Source organism: Struthio camelus, chromosome 1, assembly GCF_040807025.1.
Source record: "Struthio camelus isolate bStrCam1 chromosome 1, bStrCam1.hap1, whole genome shotgun sequence".
In the NCBI taxonomy this organism is placed as follows: Eukaryota; Metazoa; Chordata; class Aves; order Struthioniformes; family Struthionidae; genus Struthio; species Struthio camelus.
The window spans coordinates 209,682,924-209,698,057 of NC_090942.1; the positions used below are offsets into that span (position 1 = coordinate 209,682,924).

Consider the following 15,134-nt stretch of genomic DNA (forward strand, 5'->3'; position numbering starts at 1 on the left):
TAAGAAATGGTGTGAGCAGTATTCCCTTCCTGGCCCTGTATAAATCAGAGCTACAAGATTTCTTATCAGTGTAATGAATGGGAAATGACAAAACACCTAAAGTAATCTGGAAATGGACTGAACTAATCTTATCTGAAGAGAAAGAAGGAGGTGGATTCAGTTTTATTTACTTGGATATAAATAAGTTTCTAACAAATATAATTTTGATGGCATGCTTCGGCCCTTCCTTTTCACATATAAAGAGCCTAAATGACCTTTGGTGGTTCTTAGTCCACAATTTCTGATATCTGCACTGAGTTTATCATAATCTCCAAGAGGTTACCGCACTGAGCTAGGAATCTGACTAGCTTATTTTCTTCTGGTGCCTCAGGGACCAGGTGTTTGAAGGATGTGCTTGAAAAAAAGTACAGCCTCTTGCTAATGTGTTTAGGAGACCTACACAAGTGAGGTAATTCCCACGAGGCCCAATTTTCCCTTAACAGAAGATGTCGCTCATGTGTCATTTCAAGACCTGCGTTCAGCTTACCACTGTTCACGCTGAGATGTACTTGCATTTATCCCATATTTTGACCTTTTCTGTGAAGCTGGTTATTTCATAATACGTTATTCATATTATATATGGATAACTTTTCCTCTGAGAGAAAGGTCATAGGTAATACAGAACTCTTGAGAATGTATCCCAGAAAATGGTAAACCAAAAAACCCAAGGAGTTCATAGGAAAATACAGTGAGTACAGTGCTGACCTTTTATAATTGCGCCAGGGTTGCCATTTTTAAACAAAATAATTAAAAAGGCATGGCTGTAACAGTATAAATTTGAGGTCACATCTTCACTTGAATAAAGTGGCTTTGTTAACTTTGATGGAAGGCATATCAATTTATGACGAAAACACTTAATAATTAAAAATGCATTCTGTAAGTCTACCCTTTTAATTGTAAAATTAATGTAAATGTATCTTTTTTTGTGTGTTTGTGTTATCTCATGTCAAATGTTTTTTAGTTAATTATCAGCTCACGCAGGAACTGTAGCTGCAGTCACTAGCTGTGGAAATAGGTACGATTCACTGAAGTATTTCGTTGACTGTATGCTTGACTAACACCGGTGTTCTCTTTAGTAGCAGCTATTAACATATTTCTTGGAACAGAAGAAGAATCAACAACCATTTATTCACACAGCAGGACTGAACCTCCAATACTTACTGTCTGTTGGCAGTCAACTTATTTCATTTTACCTGTAATACAACAACACAGACTTGAAACTACACTGATGAGAGGCATTGCATGAATGACTAGTGAGAGAGAGTACATAACCTGCAGACTCTGCAGTCTAAGTAGCTAAAAATGATGGAGATCTAACAGAGAAGTTGTTAGAAAGGAAGAGTGACTTGCCCAAGGGTACGGAGGGTGACAGTGGCAGGAGTGGAAAGGCAACTGAAGTTGTGAAAACCCGATTCTAGGAATGCCAGGAAGCTGTAGGGAGCTCAACAGGCTCAATAGCCCCAGCTTTTGCACTGAAATTATTATTTTTTAATACAAATAAGTAGTGAAAACCTGATTTTCTACAACATTCCCAAAGTGTTGGTGTTAGGAGTAAATAGATACACAGATAGTAAAACCTTATGAGCATGGAAGAAAAGCTAGGGGCATAATGCAGCCTTTTTGATATTTTTATGTTTGTGGAAATGCTCTCCAGCATTACTTATATGGCATTATCAATGTGGAGACTAATTATGTTTTGTGTATGCTAAGCCTGCAAAAATAACCATGGCATGTTTCCTACCATTTCCGCTGCACCTCATGAGACAGGCATTCTCCCATGGCAAAGGGGCTTTCCGAGGGGATTAAATATACTGTATAAGCAGCAAAGGTATGAAATGCAATTTGGCTATGATTCTATTTCAGTTTCCCTGGTTTCAAAGTCCTTAAATGTTTGGTCTCTGCTTTTAAAATTCCCCTTAAGGTTTTGCAAGGTGAGTTTGGACTTTGATCTCAGAATATGCTCTTCTCTCAGTCTCTTCATGCACACATCCATTTGTTGATAGTGAAATAAACTAGAGCAAAAAGGGGTTATGACAAAAAAAGAAGTAAAATGATTATTGACTAAGGTCAGTGGTGGAGGAGCTTACTTCAGTTTGAACGGATGACAACATTGCTGATGTTTTAGAAGTGCTGGATACGATTCTTAATCCAAGGAGTTTGATCATTTAGACTTGGATGTGTCTTTTTTTTTAATCTTGCTTTTTTCTGTAGCCTTAATTTGCACACCTCAGAAGAGATTTACCCCACTTACAGTAGTTTTTCGTTAATTATACATTTGAATATTGATATAGCAAGAAGCATATGCCACAAAAAAGTAGCCCACATTTTAAAGATGAAAGAAAAAGGGGAAAAAAAAGCATTTTGTCCTTTTAATACTTCGTTTGTTTTGAAGTTTTAAAGTTTTGCTGTTCTTTCCATTGTTTTTCATTTAGCCAAAGAATAGCAGGTTTTGATATCTGGCTCCCAGAAACCCAGCGCTTTGTCCTGAAGAGAAAGCAATGGTGATACTTAAACAACTGACTACAGGAGATATAGGAACACTTACATGCAGCTTTTTGCTTTGTTTTGATCTTGAAGAAAAGAATTCTTAAAAGTAAGCCATCATGCTAAAAATATGTTTCCATCTCCAATTTTGTACTGCTAATAGATTTTTGCTGAAATTTTAGGATTAAAGGGTTCTTCAGCAGTATTCCTCTTTGTTTCCATATTGGTTTCTAGTGTGTGCATAATAGCTTTTTGGCATAAATTCATCTGATCTAATTGCAGGTCTCCTCTCTAAATTCAGTAGATCTTCTGTGGACCACAGAGAATTAAAACTCTGAATTAGACATATCAAGTAAGTGTCTAAATTAGGTAGAATAAATCTAAGTTTCTTGAATGAAAACACACAAGCTTTCCTTGGCTCTACATGATTCCAGGATTTGGACCTGCAATAACAACAGCAGACATTACATGTTCTGCCCGGTCTTTGATTTGGTTAGGTAGTACTGCTTCCAGGTGGGCTGACATGGCAAAATATATCAGACCTGCCATGGTCCTGCTCTCCTCCCCACAGCTGGCTGCATGGTCCTACCTCTTCCTTTTCAGTGATACTAGCATTTGTGTGATTGGAATCTGCCCAAAAATTAGTCCTTCTCTTTTCCTGGGTTCGTATGGGGAAGGATCATCTCCTTGAACTGTTGCACTGTCTGGTCATGCAAGTGTTAGCGTCAGCACAACAGCAATGGCAGAATTAAGCACTTGGGACAGGAGAAGAGGTTGAAAACACTTGGATGACCATGGGACTGTAGTGACACACTTACTTCCAAGATTCATCTAAGAATTTGATTAGTGAGTTTCACAGATATTCAAATTACACTTAACGTATAAATAATATAAATAATTTCTGTCCTTTTGAAATAGAAATTATTTCTATAAATGATTTCTGTCCTTTTGTCCAAAGCCCTGACTGAAATCCCATATGCAAGCCCTGGATTATTGCAGCATGAGATTTCTAGTGTAAAAAGGCAAATAGGGCAGCCTACAAAACTTCTAAGTTAAAGTTCTGGGGGCCTTTCCCACATACTGGTTTATTCCAGGAGGTAAAGGGAGTATACCCTTCCATTAGCACTGCCTGTGTGTTACACAGCTGCCCTGTCCCTCATGGCTTCATTTGGGGCCACATCTATTCTGTTCATTTCAGTGGGAAAGAGGTAACACTGAGAGCAGACAAAGTATGTGTGCAACATTCAGAAACCAGGACACTTGCCATTCACATGCAGCATACAAAAAATTGTTCGGCTGCTGTTTTTTGTATCGTCTCAGTGATAAGAGAGGATAAGAATAAGAGGTTCCTTCAGAATAAGAGGTTCCTGAAAAAGGTCAGTTAGCCTCAGTTCTTGCCTGCTACAAAAATGTTTGCAGACTGAAAAGAGGAAAGAAAACACTGTTCAGTACTCTTTCGTTCTATTTAAAGTAGCTTGCCTCCTCCTCTTTTCTCAGATACTTGCTTCTCCTTCATAGTCCTGCATAGAGATGGGACAAAGATTGACATTGTACCTCGATCTTGAGGAATATCATCAAGGATCTAATCATATTTCCTTATCAAAAGTCAATGATTAGCTAAGCTTCTGCTTTTAGGTAATAGAAAACTAATAATGTAACAGACGATGACACAGACTTTACAGAGTGCGTGGCTCTTCTTGAGGCCCTCATGAGAGATCTACCGCCTGATTCATACTGTCAGGATTTGGAAAGCAACCGGACTAGGTTCTTACGCTGTAAGAAAGGTTTACGGTCTTCAGGATTTTACAGGAGTTTGAATCTGCATATTAATAGCTTTGTAGGCTAAACTGACTCATAATTAAGGCTACCCCATTGTTATTTTCATATTTGGGAAAATTCATTCATTCTGAAAAAGAAGTCCAGTAAATTGGTGTTCAGGCTGGTGAAACACTAATTACTCTTTTTTCCTGTACTCTTTTACTCTTTTCCAGCCTTGGGAAGAGATATTCATATACTCTGTCATCTAAACTACTTCAAGATATATGCCACTAAATTAAAGGTATTACAGTGCCATGTAGACATAGTTTTCTGTTCCAATGTAAAAACACATGAAGTACATTTAAGGCACAGCAAAAACTCACTATCAAATATTTCTCTTTGAAAAGATAGAATAGGAGTCAAACAAGTCCAGTAATTCTCTCTGAAAGTGGTAATCAAGATTTTCTGATTTTTAAAAATTTTTTTGGCAAATTGATCTTTTAATTAGGTTTATTATCTCTTGGGGGAATTCCAGTGATAAAGACTTAAGTTTTATAATCTATACTTAAGTATTAGCCTTGGTTTTCCAGAAATGAACAAAGAAAATCAGCTTCAGAAATATCTGTTCTGGCCAGTAATCCTTTCCTTTTCCTACCAGAAGTGAAGGACAAAGAACATATTGCCAAAGACTGAAGTAGATTTTATAACCTTCAGGTTATGGATTCTAAACAGTAGGTACTAGCCACACACTGTATTTTTCTACCAAAGTTTACAGGCTACTTCTACTTTATCAAAGTGTAGCTGGCACATATTTAGTAAGGTCAGGAGGACAGCTGACAAACCTGAACTGAAGTCAGGAATAATATGTGCTTTGGAAGATGCAAATAAGTACAGCAAACCTTGCATAAAACTCATGTGACATAACAGTTTGCACTGCTTTTCTGGGATGACAATGTGAAGTTGGACACGTTACTTTGCCTTTCATTACTCCTTAGTACAAAGTGCAAACTGGGCTGGAATTGAAAATGGGTCACTGCTAACTTGTCCATATGTAGTAAATATTCTATCAATCACTTTTGTTGATTAGAGCACAAGCATTCAAAAAAACAGCCTCCCTTTACAAATACATCAGGAAATGTGAAGACCACATAAATGGCTGTCACCGCTGTAGTGACCACAGGCAGAATACAAATTGAGACATGAATACATAGCGGCTGAGTAATACTTACTGGTGAGATTATTTTGCATAGGGTTCAACAACTTGTGAGTTGAGGGAAATGTTTTACATGTGGTCCATAATTCCCACAATTTTCCACAATAGGGAAAAATATATAAAAAAGATAAATTATTAATCTTTTTTCAAAGCTGCTAGATTTTTGTTATCTATTTGCTGTTTGTGGATTAAGGGACCACTACAGGCTATCTTTTACAGCATACTATGTACAATAACACTTTCAAAATCCTTTTTTAAATTAAATTACAGAATCACAGAATCGTTCAGGTTGGAAGGGACCTCTGGAGATCATCTAGTCCAACCTCCCTGCTCAAGAAGGGACCTCTAGAGCATATTGCCCAGGATCACATCCAGACGGGTTTTGAATATCTCCAGCGAAGGAGACTCCACCACCTCTCTGGGCAACCTGTTCCAATGCTCTGTCACCCTCACAGGGAAGTTTTTTCCCAGGTTCAGATGGAACTTCCTGTGGTTCAGTTTCTGCCCGTTGCCTCTTGTCCTGTCACGGGGCACCACGGAGAAGAGGCTGGCCTCATCCTCTTGACACTCCCCCTTCAGATACTTGTACACATTGATGAGATCGCCTCTCAATCTTCTCTTCTCCAGGCTGAACAGGCCCAGCTCCCTCAGCCTTTCCTCATAGGAGAGATGCTCCAGTCCCCTCATCAGCTTTGTAGCCCTCCGCTGGACTCTCTCCAGGAGTGCCATGTCTCTCTTGTACTGGGGAGCCCAGAACTGGACACAGTCCTCCAGGTGAGGCCTCCCCAGGGCCGAGTAGAGGGGCAGGATCACCTCCCTCCACCTGCTGGCAACACTCTGCCTCATGCAGCCCAGGACACCATTGGCCTTCTTGGCCACAAGGGCACACTGCTGCCTCATGCTTAATTTGTTATCCACCAGCACTCCCAGGTCCTTCTCTGCAGAGCTGCTTTCCAGCAGGTCAACCCCCAGCCTGTCTTGGTGCATGGGATTATTCCTGCCTAGGTGCAGGACCCTGCACTTGCCTTTGTTGACCTTCAGGAGGTTCCTCTCCGCCCAGCTCTCCAGCCTCTCCAGGTCCCTCTGAAGGGCAGCACAGCCCTCTGGTGTCTCAGCCTCTCTCCCCAGTTTAGTATAATCAGCAAACTTGCTGAGGGTGCACTCTGTCCCTTCCTCCAGGTCATTGATGAATACATGGAACAAGACTGGGCCCAGCACTGACCCCTGGGGGACACCACTAGCCACAGGCCTCCAACTTGACTCTGCGCCATTCACCACAACCCTCTGAGCTCGGCCATCCAGCCAGTTCTCAATCCACCTCACTGTCCACTCATCCAGCCCACACTTCCTGAGCTTACCTAGGAGGATGGGATGGGAGACAGTGTCAAAAGCCTTGCTGAAGTCCAGGGAGACAACATCCACTGCTCTCCCCTCATCTCCCCAGCCAGTCACTCCATCAGAGAAGGCTAGCAGGTTGGGCAAGCAGGATTTCCCTTTGGTGAATCCATGCTGACTACTCCTGATCACCACCTTGTCCTCCACATGCTCTGTGACGACCTCCAGGAGGAGCTGTTCCACCACCTTTCCAGGGATGGAGGGGAGGCTGACAGGCCTGCAGTTTCCTGGCTCCTCCTTCTTGCCCTTTTGGAAGACTCGGGTGACATGGGCTTTCTTCCAGTCCTCAGGCACCTCTCCTGATCTCCAGGTCCTTTCCAAGATGATGGAGAGTGGCCTAGCGATAACATCCGCCAGCTCCGTCAGCACTCGTGGGTGCATCCCATCGGGGCCCATGGATTTGTGGATGTCAAGTTTGGACAAAAGATCTCTAACCTGATCCTCCTCAACCAAGGGAGAGTCTTCCTTTCTCCAGCCTTCCTCTCTTGTCTCCAGGGTCTGGAATTCCTGAGGGCTGGCCTTAGCAGTGAAGACTGAAACAAAGGCAGCGTTCAGTAACTCTGCCTTCTCTGTATCCTTTGTCACCAGAGCACCCGCCCCATTCAGCAGCGGGCCCACATTTTCCCTAGTCTTCCTTTTGCTCCTGATGTATTTGAAGGAGCCCTTCTTGTTGTCCTTGACATCCCTTGCCAGATTTAATTCCAAATGGGCCTTAGCCTTCCTTGTTGCATCGCTTCACACTCTGACAACGTCCCTGTATTCCTCCCAAGTGGCCTGTCCCCTTTTCCACATTCTGTACACTTCCTTCTTCTGTTGGAGTTTGGCCAGGAGTTCCTTGCTCATCCATGTAGGTCTCCTGCCCACTTTGCTCGAGTTCTTCCTCAGAGGGATGCACTGATCTTGAGCCTGGAGGAAGTGATGCTTGAATATTAACCAGCTTTCTTGGACCCCTCTTCCTTCTAGGGCCCTACCCCAGGAGATTCCCCTAAGTAGGTCCCTGAAGAGGCCAAAGTTTAGCTCTCCTGAAGTCCAGCGTTGCAATCCTACTCATTGCCCTGCTCCCTCCTCATAGGAGCCTGAACTCCACCATCTCATGGTCCCTGCAGCCAAGGCTGCCCCTAACCTTCACATCTCCAACGACCTGGGCTCCCAGACCCTTGACCACCATTCCCAGAGCTCTGAAGTCCCGTTTGATTGTTTCCAGTTTGCCTTTTGTGTCGTTAGCACCCACATGGAAGATCAGCAGAGGGTAGTAGTCCGACGCGTGGACAAGCCTTAGCAGTCTTTCCACAACATCTCTTATCCGAGCCCCTGGCAGGCAGAAAACCTCTCTGGACAAGAGGTCAGGTCGGCAGATAGGTGCCTCTGTCCCCTGCAGCAGGCAGTCACCCACAACAATCACTCGCCGCTTCTTCCGGGGGTTCCTGCATGGTACAGGGTCTGCCAGGCCAGTTGCCTCCCTTGGAGCCATGCCCAGCTCCTCCTCAGCTTGGAGGGCACTAAACTTGTTCTTCACAGGCAACTCTTGAGGAGGAGCAAGAGCCTTTCTCCTTCTACGAGAGGTCACCAGCTTCCAGCCCTCCTCAACAGTGTTATGATGCACCTTTACACACGGTGCTGAGCCCTCTGACAACTCCGCTGCAGTGGGGGCTGGGGACTCCTGGAGCTGCACAGCCTCTGAGAATGCCCTGTCAATCTCCTGCTCATCCTCTCGGATGCTACGCAGCCTACTAACCTCCTCCCATAACTCCTTTATCTGGTGACGCAACTGGTCAACCACAGCACACCTCACACAGGAGAGCTGACTGTCAGCCCAGGCCCCACGGAGAGGCCCCAGGCACTCCCTGCAGCCCGACACCTGCAGAGCTGCATCTGCTGTCTGAGGGTCTGTCTGGGTTGAGGCCTCAGACACAGCCAATGCAGCACCTCCAGCAGCTACTGGGGAATGTGCTCTATAGCATGTCATGACCATGCCCCGGGGAAGGACACACCACTGTGCAAAATGGAGAGGTGCCTTCTTTGCCTTCTGGCGCCCTTCTGCATGAACTGCTGCACAAACTGCTGCATATGTTCACTGCAACTGCTGCACAAACTGCTGCATATGTTCACTGCCTCTGTTGGCTGCACTCTGGGAGCTGCACCCTAGGCCTGGCTCTTATATAGGCCTCTGCCTAGCAGTGACTCACAAGGGTGCTTGACCCACCCAATCAGGAGCCACCTGAAACAAAAGCCCCAACTCCCTCTGAGCAGGGCAGCCCAGAGAGCTCGTTAGCAGCAGCCCCACCTAGCTAGAACTTCCCAGGAGAAGCTAAGTCAAGGTCCCCTGCAGGAGTCCTTGCCCAGCTCTCTCTTCCTGCTAGCAGCAAGCACCGTCTAGTTCCTCGGGGGTCCCCAGAAGGTCTCCACAACTTCCAACAAGGCCCACAAAAGGCCCAGGCAGAGCCCAGACACTGTTGTGCAAACTGCTGCGTCTGTTCGCTGCCTCTGTTGGCTGCGCTCAGTGTTCATAGAAACTAAAGAAAGTGAATCATGATGGATAGCACAAAGCTGCCCCATATTTTGTTTTGTTTTGTTTTGTTTTTTTAGCTCCTGGAACTTGCTGTACAGAGTCCTTCCTTTTTGCGCTATGGGAAAGATTTAAGAAGAAACTGTCAGTACGTTAGCAAAGTTGGGCCAATAGTGAGGACTCAGTGTTTCTAAATGAATTCTGTAATTCACTGACCCACTATGCTGATTCTGTAAGTGATTATTTGATTTTTGCTGAAATCCTTCCCAAATGGAACTGAAAAGATCTGGCCATACTGTCCTTGGACTGCAATGTGTCCTGTGGGAGAGCAGCATAAGGCTCATTTTCTTTTACTGTTCTGTTTACTGAGTGAGGGTTGCTCTGGATCATAATTATGCCTAAGAATCAGGACAAAGAAGAGCAAAATCTACTCTCTGAAGTCTCTTCTGTCATAAAGTGGACAAAGAAATTTTGGCTAGGTCAACAAAGAGGGAAAAGTCAAGGAAAAAAAAAAACAATAAAAAGCAGCAGCCTAAGAAGAGGACCCTAATTCCCTCTTGGGGAAAGGCAGCAGGGAGCAGGGAAGTATTTTTACATTTTATTTTTGTATTCTGTCAGTTATATATCCCTGAATTGAAATATTTACTTTGTAATCATCATGCTAGCCTAAACTTGATGCACAATGAGGAGCCAAAATATTAATAAGGTTCAATATTAATAACTACTGCTATATCAATGACAATTGCCAGCTTCATCCATAAGAAGTCCATGAGAGCAGATGAGTGTTACTGCTGGAGGTAGAGTATGCTGCACGCCAGAGGCCCAAACACTTTCCAAGACAGGACGGCTATGTCTGATAGGAAGAGAGTCCACTGAACTATCTGCCACAGTCATCTTTCATGAGGGTGAACCTATTGAGCTAAGGAAGATGTTACGTGACAAGCAGATAAATACAAAACATATTAAAATTATATTAAAAATATATTTCTAGAGAAATTATTTTCATCTGAGAAAGAAAATCCATTTTTTAGTTTTAAAGGATGTAAGGCAAATCTAACAGAACATTTTAAGAATCAATGAGACCGATGGAATGAGGATATCAGTGAAAATAGCAGGTATCGTTTAAGAGATGTAAAGATACCTGAAGGGGTGCAACAAAAAAGCCATCTTTCTGCAGTGAAAAAGACAGCGTGCAGTGAGCAAGTTATTTCAGAGGATAAAAGTCTGGCTTGGAAATTGAAGACAAAACTTAGTAGCAAGTGAAATGCTTCAGAATGGAGAGGGATAACACTTGCAGGGTGAACATCATTTCTATTGGAAATAATCTTGTTCTCTTTATATATAGCCATTCTAAAGGGAAAGCCATTAGATATCACCTTTACTGGATGAAGCAAGCCATGTGCAAAGAGATAAAAACACATTTAATGTAAAGGATAGAGTGTGGCTAAAGCACTATGAGAAAGAACTGAGAAAGGGTTTGCAGAATTCAGCATGGAGAAGGAGACCAGGGACAACTTAGGAAAGAGACCAGAACAACTGAGAGACCTGAGGGGACAGATCATGCTCACAGACTGCCAGGACTTCACTGGAGAGCAGTACAGAAACATCCAAGTGTCAAGGAGCTAAAGTAGATCAAGTTAAAAAAAAAAAAAAAGCTAACTGAGTATGTCTAAACTGTGGGGTAAAAGTGCTGTCCTGCTTACATCTGTTCAGTGGAGCATCTGCTGAAGAGATCTGTGGCCTGTATTCCACCTGCGCACTGATGTTTCCTCCCAAAGGCCACTGGTGATGGCAGCAAGCAGCCAGGTCTTGCCTGCATGTGCTGCTTGGGGACAGCACTGTGCACTAGTAGGTCACAAGATTTAAAGGTAGCCCACAGGACTGTTTAAACTATAGAGATTAAACTATAGACCAAGAGACTCTCTCTGAGTTTTACAGTATGATGTAGGCAGTGCCATCTTGGCACTAAGTCTACATGGTTGGACATGATCATTAAATGCAGCAATAAAGGCAGAGGTGCTGCAGCGCTGTGCTTTCTACTGCACTATAACCCTGCTCTAAAGAAATTTTTTGGGGAAGATAAATATAATAGTCCTGGGATACTTTTAGGAAATGCTGAAATTAAGTGTGATTTCATGACCATTAAAAAAAGATAAAAAAAACCCCCTAAATTTATTAAGAGTTAACATTCTATTTATGTAAATTTAGCTAAACAGTTGAAAAATTTCTTTCTCTGTGTTAAGAAAAATATGTTAAGAAAAACATGTTTTGTCCATCTAGGATTTTCTCTGGTAAGAGAAAGTAAAAAAAAAATATCTAAGCATTGGGATCATGACTTAGAGGAAGGAAACTCGAAGAATGGTTGAAGAGGATGCAAGAGGTAAGTCCTCATTGACAAAGTCAGAGTCAAAATCTTTTACCTGAAGTACTTACTTCTTGCCTCTCAACCTGATCCAGACCATGGAAAACAAGTTAAGTTTAAGTAGTCCTCACCACTGAAGTGAGGACTATGTTAGGGCATTATAGTGTCAGAGGCTATCTTTCTTGAAAGTGGAAAAAAAACCCAACCCAACCCCTTTGTTCAGGCTGGAAGTACTGCTCCTGGAATATAGCTCCTGCAATTAATTTTCTACAGAATTTTTGAATTGAGAATATAACTTAAATATGGACATAAGCCAGAGATGAGCAGAAATCCACATTACTTAGTCAACATTGGCTCTATCACGCTTTCACTAAACATTAATAGCAAGAGAATATAAGGGATTTAAAAATTATAGCCCTTAGTGTTTTCCTTGATAATAGTTCTTTTAGGACTTTCTGGAAAGGAATATAATTTTCTTTAAGCGCTAAAATAAAAATAAACACTGTGTAAACACTGAGTTTAGAAATCTCTGTTAAACAGTAGTAACCTACACTGGAACATTTTTCTGGGGAAAGCCTAGACAGTGTTTGATATCAGTAATGTTAATAATCACTTTAATGCAACTCAGTCTTGGCTTCATCTTATTTGGCTTCAGGCATCCCTAACATTGGTATCTGCCTCAGACGTACTTATTTAGCCTCTTTTCATAGTTATTGCAGAGAAACAGGACAGAATCATCGCACTTTACAGGATTAACGCAGGTCACATAACCTGCCTCCCAAAATCAGCCTCTCTACTGACTGTAAATTGAGGTAGCATGAGAGGCAGGACAGGTCAGGATGTGTTACTGTAGCCCAGGGTTGGTCCTAGATGTGATATCCTTGTGGCGGTATGGACTGTAAACTGAATGCAAAACTGTAACTGGATCCAGTAGGAAGGTCCATTGCCAAGTCTGTCTCAAAGTGGAGCTTTGTTTGCTGACGGTGCCCTGCTGCTTCCCCTCCTCACATACAACTTTTATGATCTGCCCAGCAGATGTCCCCAGGTCACTGCTGGATGATGGCACATGGACGGCAGAGGCTGTTTTGTCTCTGAATGTTGATAGCTCTCAGTAAATAACAAGTTTGAACTGGTCACTTAGAGATGGAAGCAGTCGATACCTAATCTTCCCCAGCCTGCGAAAGAGGCATGCTGGGTCACTTGCAGTTCTTTCAGCTCTTTTCGAAGTGTCAAAGAGACATTATGAGAACTAGCACTGAATGATTTTAAAGCACAAATAAGTAGAAGAAGATGTGTCAGTGCTACAGCTGTGACCATCGCTCTACAGCTAGTCGTGTGTACGCTCAAATGAGCGTAATTTCTATTCAAGCTTCACTACGCCGCATGTTAGCAGAATGCAACGTTAGCAAAAGTAACAACATTTCTCATTACAATATTCTGTGTTCATACCTCAAATCCCTGTGGTCTTCCTAGACTTTCTTTAATATGTTTCCACGCAACAAGAATCTCTGATACAGATAAACTCGTGGCTTTGACATCGATGGGAGCAGCGCTGGGTTCTGTATTAAGAAAAATTGAAACAATAAACCTCTACTGTAACAACTTGCATTTATCAAAAGCACTCCATCTGAAACTGCCATTTATTTCCTTTATTCTACCTTAAACTCACAAGAAGGTATGACACTTATAGGGAACACGAAAAACTGAACAAGATGAAAAGATTATTATTATTATATTTCTTTGTTTCTGTCATGCCACATCAATTCCTTATCACTGATGACAGGCCTAGCAAACTATGACAGAATCCCCTGTCTATGTCCCTCCTGATTTGTTTTGGAAAATCTTTAATATTTGTAAATGACCCCCCCTTCACTCCATTTCTCCAGCTTTCATGCCCCTGAATCAGCTTAACTTCAGAAGTAAATGGAGCATTCATTCTCTTCCTGGCTTTTTAGTGCCATTTTGTCAGCTCAAAATGAACAATACATAGCTAGGATGCTCAGTGAACTTTATAACAAATAAAATTTTACCAAATAAGAAGTGATACCCAGAGTTGTAGTGAAATGTTAAGTAAAAGAACTTTTGAGGACTATGTTGCTATGCTGTCCATAAACAAACCTTGAAGCAATAGGTACCAGTATTTGGGACATGCAATCTTCTCTCTGCTGTTGAAGCATTTACCTTTCTAGGCCTGGGATGCATAATGTTCAAGAGAAGAGATTAACACCTATAATATGTATCCCAGAATCACAGAATCACAGAATGATTGAGGTTGGAAGGGACCTCTGGAGATCATCTAGGCCAACCTCCCTGTTCAAGCAGGGTCCTCTAGAGCGTATTGCCCAGGATCACATCCAGACGGGTTTTGAATATCTCCAGCGAAGGAGACTCCACAACCTCTTTGTGCAGCCTGTTCCAGTGCTCAGTCACTCTCACAGTAAAGAAGTTTTTCCTCATGTACCTGTAGCTGTGTTGTTAGCAGCAGCCCTACATTTATGTTTCCATTATGATGCTCTTTCTAATGCATTTTGCAGTCCTGGTCTCCTGATTTTCTGAAGTAGAGGACCCAAAGGCAGGCAGGCGCCAGGGCTCCCCCCCTGCCCTCAGGCCTGGGCTGCTTCCCTCCATGTACCTGGGATGCAGCCCAGGTCCACACCTGAGGACTGGGAAGCAGGATGCTTTATGTACCACGCCTGCCCCATGGCTGCCACAGGCACATTTTCACTTTGATATCAGCAAATACTTCATAGGAAGTCCAACTCTTTCCAGGGTTTGGGAAGTTGTCTGGGTAAGTACACACACAATGCTGCTAGGACAGGTTGCATACCCATTACATACCCCAAATCTGTATCGTCATTTAGTGCATTGGGAAGGAAGAGCATCCAAAAATTTTCAGACATCACATTGAGACATGAATTAAGGAAATATCTTCTGCTTTATTACCTAAATATTACTGGAAATTTGTTCAAGGAATCTATGACATAGAGATGAGGCTTGGACACCGATGACAAAGCACGCAGCAGCAGCATTTCACTACCATCCTGGCTTTGTTTATTTGCTCAGCAAATAAGTGAATTCACATACCACTGCAGTAGCAGAGCCTGCAGTTTCTTCCTTGGCCTAGTGCTCCTCATTACATTTCTAATGTGTTGATCTGCTCTTGAAGGGCAGATAAAGGTCCTGGCTCTTATCATATAGGGAGGCACATCAAAGAGCTTTTCAAAAATGTTTTTTGGGGGGCTCTTTTAATAGGATTACAGAAAAGGAGTTTCCTTATGTAACAGTCTTGACTTATTAGCTACCCACCTCTCTCTGATCATATTGCACGGACTGTTCTGGCACAAGGCCCTGTACTTTTTCCTGACATGGCTTGTAGA

The 15,134-nt window shown here is 42.7% G+C and overlaps 1 protein-coding gene across 5 annotated transcripts in view; it reads right to left on the bottom strand.

Annotated features, from left to right (window-relative positions):
* Nucleotides 1-15,134, bottom strand: part of CNTN5 (contactin 5) — a 656,947-nt gene that overhangs the window by 7,986 nt on the left and 633,827 nt on the right. For all 5 annotated transcript variants that reach the window (XM_068930406.1, XM_068930402.1, XM_068930403.1 and 2 more), the window contains one exon: nt 13,207-13,316. In XM_068930406.1, the coding sequence (XP_068786507.1) occupies nt 13,207-13,316 (110 nt within the window). The remainder of the gene's footprint in view (nt 1-13,206; nt 13,317-15,134) is intronic.